Source organism: Acomys russatus, chromosome 28 (genome assembly GCF_903995435.1).
Source record: "Acomys russatus chromosome 28, mAcoRus1.1, whole genome shotgun sequence".
NCBI classification, from domain to species: domain Eukaryota; kingdom Metazoa; phylum Chordata; class Mammalia; order Rodentia; family Muridae; genus Acomys; species Acomys russatus.
In genome coordinates this window covers 37976787-37985886 of record NC_067164.1, presented here as the reverse complement: position 1 = coordinate 37985886, position 9100 = coordinate 37976787, and the positions used below count along the sequence as shown (strand labels likewise).

The 9100-nt window shown below is 42.0% G+C and overlaps 1 protein-coding gene across 1 annotated transcript; it reads left to right on the top strand.

The window, feature by feature from the left end:
- Positions 1-7731: 7731 nt before the first annotated feature.
- On the top strand, positions 7732-8786 carry Neurod4 (neuronal differentiation 4). The gene has a single exon (XM_051170789.1). It carries the CDS (start codon positions 7732-7734, stop codon positions 8725-8727), a length of 996 nt encoding a protein of 331 aa, XP_051026746.1. The 3' UTR covers positions 8728-8786.
- The last annotated feature ends 314 nt before the right edge of the window (positions 8787-9100 follow it).

Genomic DNA, 9100 nt, shown 5'->3' with positions numbered 1-9100 from the left:
TGTCTTTGTTTTCTCTGTCAATCTTGTGAAGGCTTGAAAGTATTAAAGGTAGAAGACAAGAAAGTACATTTTGCCTTTGCAAAGTTCTGGCTCTTAATTCTGGAGCTTGTAGAGAAGTTGCATCCCTCGTATTGTGAACTAAAGATAAAAATGTTCTAATAGATGAGGTTTTCTGCATTCAACCAGGAACTGGGTGAACATGTGACTAAGAAGGAATGTCATGTCAGATGTCTCCTTTACGAGGAGTTTTTCCTCTTTTTATTATTATTATTATTATTATTATTATTATTATTATTATTATTATTATTATTATTATTATTATTATTTGGTTTTCTCAAGACAGTGTTTCTCTGTGTAGCCTTGACTGTCCTGGACTCATTTCTTTGTAGACCAGTCTGGCCTCGAACTCACAACGATCCATCTGCCTGCCTCTGCCTTCCAACTGCTGGGATTAAAGGCATGTGCCACGATGCCTGGCGAGTCTTCCCTCTTTTGGCGAGTCTTCCCTCTTTCACCCTCCAATGAGAAATTGGAAGCTAATTTCACGTCTGACTGTAGAGGCATCTGGTGGAGCTCGGTGTCTTCATTCACCTCTTTCGTCTTTCGGGGCCTTTCATATTTAACTTCATTATCACATAGCAAAGTAGCAGTTCTTCCAAACCCTTTTAAACAAAAACTGAAGTAGATCACCGATTTTCATTTTCATGACAACATAGAATTTATAGTTATATATACCCACTATTGTCATTGAGACTCAGGCTTTTTAGGAGTAATCATACCTCACACTTATGTGTAATTTGTGACACTTGGCATAACCCCAAATGTTTAAATACATCACCTCATTTTATGCTGAGAATAATTTATAAGTTATGTCTAATATTATTCCTATTTAAGGAGGAGAAGATTAAAGCAGATGAAAGTCTAACTCACAAATTTATTAAGTGGTAAAATTGAAATTTGGACTCAGTCAATCTGACTCCAGAGTGCATTGTCTAGTCTAGCTGAGAAGAGCAGACTATTGGACAGTTATCAAATTTGTCTCTGTGCCAGTCAGGTGAGGTGGCATTCAGCTAATAAGAAATAGTAGCATATACAGTGTGACTTATTTATTCATCTGTGGGGAAAATTTAATTTTGAATGAAGAAAATACATATGCAAGAATGAGTTAGAACTAAAATTCCAAAAATAAATGCAAAATGAATACACAGATATTGTTTTACAGTGTCATCCTTTGTCATGCTTTCGTATTATGTAAATAATGTAAAAATAACCTTATCTTTATATTATCAAAAAGAGTGTAATAAATAAATCTGGGATTAGAAATCAGGAGTTGAAAATACTGGGTTGGAACTCCACCTGCACTCTCCTGGTCACCGTCTTCTTGAAGCTACATTTATATACCCACAGAATTCTGTTAGAGCTGCTGGACCAACACATATGGGAACAGAGAATATTAGAGCAGAGCCGTCCCTGTTCTCCTCACGGCTGGTAAAAGAACAAAGGTAGAAGTTTCACCGCTTTGTTTTGTTTCACATTGTTTGTCCAAGTCCAGTAGGTTCTTCTCCTTTTGTACCCACTGGCAGCACGATTTGTTAAGGCTTCTTAAAAATCATCGAGTCTGTTCAAGACAGAGATCGGCCAATTTAATATTTTTTTCCAACCACAATTCCTGGTAGGGTGCGTACGGACGCAAGTAGAAAGGTCAAGCAAGAGTTGAGAGGGACAGCAGTGAGGAAAGCCAAACCCAGCAGTCGAAGCGGGTGGGTCAGGAGGCTCTTCTCCCCTTCATCTTTCTCCTCTCTTTCACATGCACATGTCGTTGTGATGCAGGGCAGTGATGCTGACGGAGGAAGGAGGAAGATATGAAGGAAAAGGAAGAGAGTTCAGTAGATGAGAAGAAGGGTAGAATAAGTAGCCGGAAGCAACAAAGAAAGTCTCCGGGGATGGGGTGAGGGGCAAGGAATGAATCTTGAAAATTGAGATGCAAAAACTATCTCAGAGAAAAATCTAAGACAACCTTCATTGGATAAGATTTGCTCCTGTTGGTTTAGCTTTACTGGTCCCCATTTGCTAGAATCAAAACGTAGCTACGCGTCTTTAGTTAAGATGAAATAAAAGGGGAGGAAAAGAACTGTAAAGCCAAGGATTTGGGGTCAGAAATGTTTTCGTGTCCTGTCACGCTATGCCTTTATATGCCCATTATTTAGAAGACTGGCCCCTTGGTGCTGCCAACTATAAAGTGGAGAGGGCTATACTCACCACCCTCAACGGAGTGCTCTATGGAATATATAGATTATTGAATGCAAAAGTGCTGCAACCTTAGGATACTGCACAACTGTTATTGCAATTACGCAGAGAGCATTAGGTTTCCCAAGCCCACCCCACCACTTCTGGCCTCAGCATGCACCTGCCTCTGGAAGATCTGTGTTACTTTAACGGAAAGTTAATTAGGTCCTCACCCCTCCCTCTGGATAGTTGCCTGACGTAGAAGTGCAGCTCAGCACACAGCTTCATCATCCATATTAAAAGTGGGATTTTTTTTTTCTGACTTGGCCTGGGCAGCCAGTTGACCAGTAGGTTCCAGAGTGTGTTTTCAATAAAGCTGCTTACCCAGGAAGCCTTATTAAGTGAGTAAGTCAAGCTGACATGATTTCCTTACTGATTAATATGAAACCTGGGCTGTTTTTGCAATGCAGTAACATTAATTATTTATAGGAGGTAAATGAGGTTACAATGAAAACAAGATCCAATTACCAGAAACAATTCAAATCATATTTTTATATTTTTGTTAAAGCCACGTACTAATCCCTGAATTCGTTTACTGGAGATTCTGGCTTCAAGGATCAAACGGCAAATTATCGCATTTTTCCCTTTCTCATAAAAAAGGTGACAGAGGGTTTAATGTTTCAAGGACTAAATAGTAACATCTTATAATTGACAAGCTTCCGTGAAGCTTATCAGATACTTTTATCTGGTAAACTATATACCTAGAAATTACTCAAAAGTTCTGAGAACTATTCAAACTCTTGTACTATGAATGCAAGACGTTCGCTAAATCACCAGTTTCTATTTATCAAACAGTATCATTTAGGCAAACGAATTGAGGTAGCTGTGCTTTTTCTGTGTTTACCAAAAACAGCCCCATATTATGTCCACAGTGACTATATTCTGTTCTGTTTTACATTTGTTCCCTCTCTTTCGTTTCTAATAAAGTATTACCTGACTGTTTGACTAAAACAATCTTGAATAGGTCTTTGTAGATCACTGACTTTTGTTTCTAATGGTTGTCATAGTCCTTTCTGATAGCGTGAGACGCATGTGCAAAGGAAACAGTTGTCAATACATGGGCAAATTTGATAGGTGATTGGTGGTGAATTTTTTTTTTTTTCGTGCTTCACTCAAGACACTGTGTCCCTGGAATGTCTGACACCCCCAGCTCCTGAGAGAACACAAGGTGCTTGTGAAGAAACCCAGTGCTCTTCTGGACATGGAGGCTCACCCTTACCGTCATGTCTCCCAGCACTCTCTCCATCCATCCATCCCACTCCCTGACCAAATCCCTCTTGTTCCCATCCCCACCCTCCCCAAGTCTGCCTGAAAGATCTGTTGCATTTCTCCTTCCCAGGGAGATCCATGGACCCTCCACTGAGCCCTCCTTGACTTAGCCTCTCTGGCTCTGCGGTTTGTAGAGTTACTATCTTTACCGTTTAATATCCACTTATAAGTGACTAAGCGTCATGTTTGACTTTTGGGGTCTGTAGTACCCTAATCAGGATATTTTTTTTACTAGTTGCATCCCTTGCCTGAAATTTTCATGATACTATTTTTTTTATAACAGCTGAATAATACTACATTGTGTAAATGTACCACATTTTCTTTATCCGTTCTTTGGCTGAGGGACATCTAGATTGTTTCCAGTTTCTGGATATTATGAATAAAGCTGCTATGAACACAGCTGAGTAAGTGTTCTTGTGGTAGGATGGAACATCTTGGGGTATATGCCCAAGAGTGGTTTTGGCTGGGTCTTGAGGTAGATCGATTCCTAATTTTTAAAGGAACCACCATAGCACTTTCCATAGTGGCTTTACAAGCTTGCTCTGCCAGCAAAAACGGAGGCATGTTCCCTCTGCTCCACATCCTTGAAAGCAAAGCCATTCTGGCATGAGTAAGATGGGATCTCAAAGTAGTTTTGAGTTTTCATTTTCCTTATGGCAAAGGATACTGAACATGTTTTATTTTATAATAATTTATTCGTACTACATTCCAGTTGTGACCCCCTCACTCTTATCTTCCTGTTCCCACACTTTCTCCCTCTTCTGCCCTATTCTCCTTCCCTAGACCTCTGACAGGTGGGGTTCTTTCCAGCACCAGCTGACCACAGCCTATCAGGGCTCGTCTGGATAGCCCGCGGCTCCTTCCTCTGAGTTCCCACAGAGCCTCCCTGCCAAGGGGCAGTGATCAAATCCCAGGCACCAGAGTTCATGTCAGAGGCAGTTCTCACCCCCCCTTCCCCCCGCCCCGCCCTGTGGAGAATGAGCTGTCCATCATGCAGTGAATCTAGATTCACTGCATGCACTGTCCTTGGTTGGAGCATCAGTTTGTGCGGGTGCCCCTGGGTCCAGATCCTTCAGCCTTATAGTCTCCTTGTGGAGTTCCTGACAGTCACCCTCCCTCTGTCCTTCCATCCTCCACCTCTTCCATACAACTCTCAGCCCTTTGCTGAGTTAGACTTTAAGTCCTAGTAGCTTTCCTGATGCCCTGCTGGGTAGAATCTCTCAGAGGACATCTATGTTGGGCTAATCTCCACTTATAAGTGAGTATATGCCATGTGTGTCTTTCTGGGTCTGGGTTACCTCACTCAGGATGACCTTTTTCTAGTTCAATTCATTTGCCTGCAAATTTCAAGAATTCCTTGTTTTTTATAGCTGAATAGTGTTCTATTATGTAAATGTGCCAGTTTCTTTATCCATTCTAAGTGTTTCTTGGTCATTTGAGATTCCTCTATTGATAATGTTCATTTTAGATCTGTACTCTACTTTCTTTTTAAAAAAAAAATTAATTTATTCACTTTACTTCCTGGTCATGTCCCCATCCCTTCTCACCATTCTGTCCCACACTCCCTCCCTCTCCCCCTCCCACCTCCACGATTCCTCAGACAAGGGGAGCCCCCTTTCCCATCCACTCCGGCTCATCAACTCTTATCAGAACTGAGTTTTTCCTCTTCCCCTGTGGCCCTGACAAGGCAGTCCTGCCAGGAGGAAGACATAAGAGTCCATGTCAATGAGAGCCCCCACCCCCCTTATTAGAGGACCCACATGAAGCCAGAGCTGCCCATCAGCTACATCTGTGTAGGGGGCCAAGGTCCAGTCCATGCAAGGTCCTCTGTTAGTGCTTAAGTCTCAGCACGGCCCTGGTTAGTTGGCTTTGTTGGTCTTCTTATGAGGCCACTGTCACCTCCAGGTCCTTTTCTCCTTCCCCCACCTTCGTACTAGACTCCCTACACATTGCCTAATGTTTGGCAGTGAGTTTCAGCATCTGCTTCAAAGGTGCTACTGGGTGGAGCCTGTCTGCAAGCACAGTAGAATATTGTTAATAGTGTCAACGGTTGGTACTTTCATGCATTAGGTCTTGGGTTGGTCCAGGCATTGGTTGGGCATTCCCTCAATCTCTGCTCTATGTGCTCCATCTTTATCCCTGCACCTCTTATAGGCATGGAAAATTTCTAGTTGAAGTTTTTGTGGATGGGTTGATGTTCTCCTCCCTCTACTAGAAGCCTTGTCTAGTTAGAAGGCGTCCTCTTCAGTCCCTACGGCCCCTGCTACCAGGAGTCTCTGTTAGAGTTTCTCTCAATCCGGCCCCAAACCTACCCTGACTTTGGTTCCAGCTTGTAACAGAAGATGCCCCACTGACTGTTCCTCTTTTCTCCACAGGCTTTTTGCCCACCCACCCCCATTCTCCCCAGGTCTGATCTGCACTCTCATATCTCTCTTTGTTTCCTTTCCTACCTTGCTCCATCTCTTCAACCATTGCCGGTGGGAGTGCAAACTTGCACAACCACTCTGGAAATGAATTTGGCGTTTTCTCAGAAAACCAGGAGTAACTGTACCTCCTTACCCAGCTATATTACTCCTGGGTATATGCCCAAAAGATGCTCCACCATATATAACGAGGTCACTTAGTCAACTATGTTCATAGCTTTATTCATAATAGCCAGAATCTGAAAATAACTTAGATGTCCCTCAACCAAAGAATGGATAAACCATGGTATATTTACACAACGAAATACTACTCAGATATTAAAAACAAAGAAATCATGAAATTTGCAGGCAAATGGATGAAACTAGAAAAGATCACCCTGAGTGGGATGACCCAAAGCCAGAAAGACACACATGGCGTGTACTCTCTTATAAGTGGATTTTAGCCATATAGTACAGGATAAGCACACTACAATGCACAGACCCAAAGAAAATAAGGAACAAGGGGTATCCAAAGGAGGATGCTTAAATCTCACTCAGAAGGGGAAATAGAATGTATTCCACTTTTTAATACAATTATACGGTTTGTGTTGATGTGTAGTTTTCTTGAGTTCTTCGTATATTTTGGATATTAGCCCTCTGTCATATGTGGAGTTATTGAAACTCTTTTCCCAATCCGTAGGCTGCGGTTTTATCCTATTGACAGAGTCCTTTGCATTTTCAGTTTCATAAGGTTCCATTTATTAATTGTTAATCTTAGAGCCTACGCTGTTGGTGTTCTGTTCAGGAAGTTGTTTCTTATGCCAATGTGCTCAAGGATCTTCCCCACTAATTCTACCAGGTTCAGTGTATCTCATTCTATGTTCGATCTGTGATCCACTTGGACTTGAGTTTTGTACAGAGTGATCGATACAGATTTATTTGCATTCTTCTACATGCTGAAATCCAGTTAGACCAACACCACTTTTGAACATGCTTTTTTTCCCATTGTGCATTTCTGGCTCTTTTTTTTTTTTTTAAATAAAAAAATCTGACATCTGAAGTTTTGTAGATTTACCTCTGAGTCTTCAGTTTTGGTTCCATTGGTCAACCTGTCTGTTTTCAGGCCAATATCACGTGGCTTTTACTATTATAGCTCTGTAGTACAGTTTGAAATCAGGGATGATGATAACTCCAGACGTTCTTTTACTGTACAGGACTGCTTTAGTTGGCTAAGTTTTTTCTACTGTGGCAATAATATATATGCTCATTTATTTTCCTTCATGTTATACTTTGCTAAAGAAAAGATTGTGTCCTTGGAGTTTTACTTGTGTTATTTTGTATCAAATGCTCACACATAAATATTCTATGAATAAAAAGTCAGACACTAGCATCTCAATGAATGCTCAATTTTTTTCTTTTGTGCCTTTTTTTTTTCAATGTGCTGTAAATAGATTTAGGTCTAGGGCAATTCTTTGAACCTTGGCTTAATTTAAAATGACAAATGGGCAAGGAAAGTATGAAATCCCAACACAAAAATGCTCTATACCTATGGAATAAAAATAAAGCTTATGTGTCTTTTGACAGGGTCTCATGTAGCTCAGGCTGGCCTTGAACTTTCTATGCTGTTAATGATTACTTTGAACTCCTGATCTTCCTGAATCCACCTCCCAAGGGATGGGATCATAACCATGTGCCATCATATCTATCTCAATTTATTTACATCAGGTATTTTGGAATTTTAACTTTTCATATTTTCTATTGCCAGAATATCTAAATGGCAAAAATGTACATGAAATCCAAGAATATGGTGGAAGTGGTCAACACGCAATCTTGGACGGACAAGGGCCTGAGCGCTCAGAATGAAATGATGGAGCAGGAGAGAAGACCAGGATCGTATGGAATGCTTGGAACCTTGATTGAAGAGCATGACAGTATTGAAGAGGAGGAAGAAGAGGACGAAGACGCAGAGAAACCTAAAAGAAGAGGTCCCAAGAAAAAGAAGATGACAAAAGCCCGCCTGGAGAGGTTCAGGGCTCGAAGAGTCAAAGCCAACGCTAGGGAACGGACCCGCATGCACGGCCTGAATGACGCTTTGGATAACCTTAGGAGAGTCATGCCTTGCTACTCTAAAACCCAAAAACTGTCCAAGATAGAGACTCTTCGACTGGCAAGGAACTACATTTGGGCCTTGTCTGAAGTCCTGGAGACTGGTCAGACACTTGAGGGGAAGGGCTTTGTGGAGATGCTCTGTAAAGGGCTCTCTCAACCCACAAGCAACCTGGTGGCTGGCTGTCTCCAACTGGGTCCTCAGCCTGCCGTTCTGGAGAAGCACGAGGGAAAACCTCCAGTTTGTGACTCTACCGTCCCTGTCCACAGCTTCAGCTATCAGTCTCCAGGGCTCCCCAGCCCTCCTTATGGCCAAATGGAAACACACCTCCTCCATCTCAAGCCTCAACCATTTAAGAGTTTGGGAGAATCTACCTTTGGGAGCCACCCACGTGACTGTAGTACCCCGCCTTACGAGGGTCCACTGACTCCACCTCTGAGCATCAGTGGCAACTTCTCCTTGAAGCAAGATGGCTCCCCTGACTTGGAAAAATCCTACAGCTTCTTGCCGCATTATACCTCTGCGAGTCTAAGTTCGGGGCATGTGCATTCAACTCCCTTTCAGGCCGGAACTCCTCACTGTGATGTTCCTATAGATATGACCTATGATTCCTACCCCCATCATGGCATTGGAACTCAGCTCAATACTATCTTCTCTGATTAGGGCAGTAAGATAAGCACCAACACTTCAGAGAATGAAGTGGAGATGTTCTCCATGTTTCTAGTGGCTGGGCTAAAACCTTAGAGAACTTAAAAGAATCCTTTGGATAGACAAACTAACATAATTGCTCTAGTCCACTCAGAAGCTCCTGAATCTGTCACCTTCTTTATTATTAACTTCTTATACTCTTACCAACTCCTGTAGTTGGGATCTTCAAGTGAACATATTTGATGGCTTGTGGCCACATGGAAATAGAACCAACCAACCAACAAACAAACAAACACTCTAGGCCCTGCTCCAGTGGTGCCAAAGACTCACTGAATGCTCTACCAATTAACTTTCCATTTCCAGTGTTTGTTGCTTTCTGATAAACATG

What these genes read in the sequence shown, in the direction of transcription:
- Neurod4 (XM_051170789.1), top strand. Translation starts at nt 7,732, where the DNA reads ATGGCAAAAATGTACATGAAATCCAAGAATATGGTGGAAGTGGTCAAC.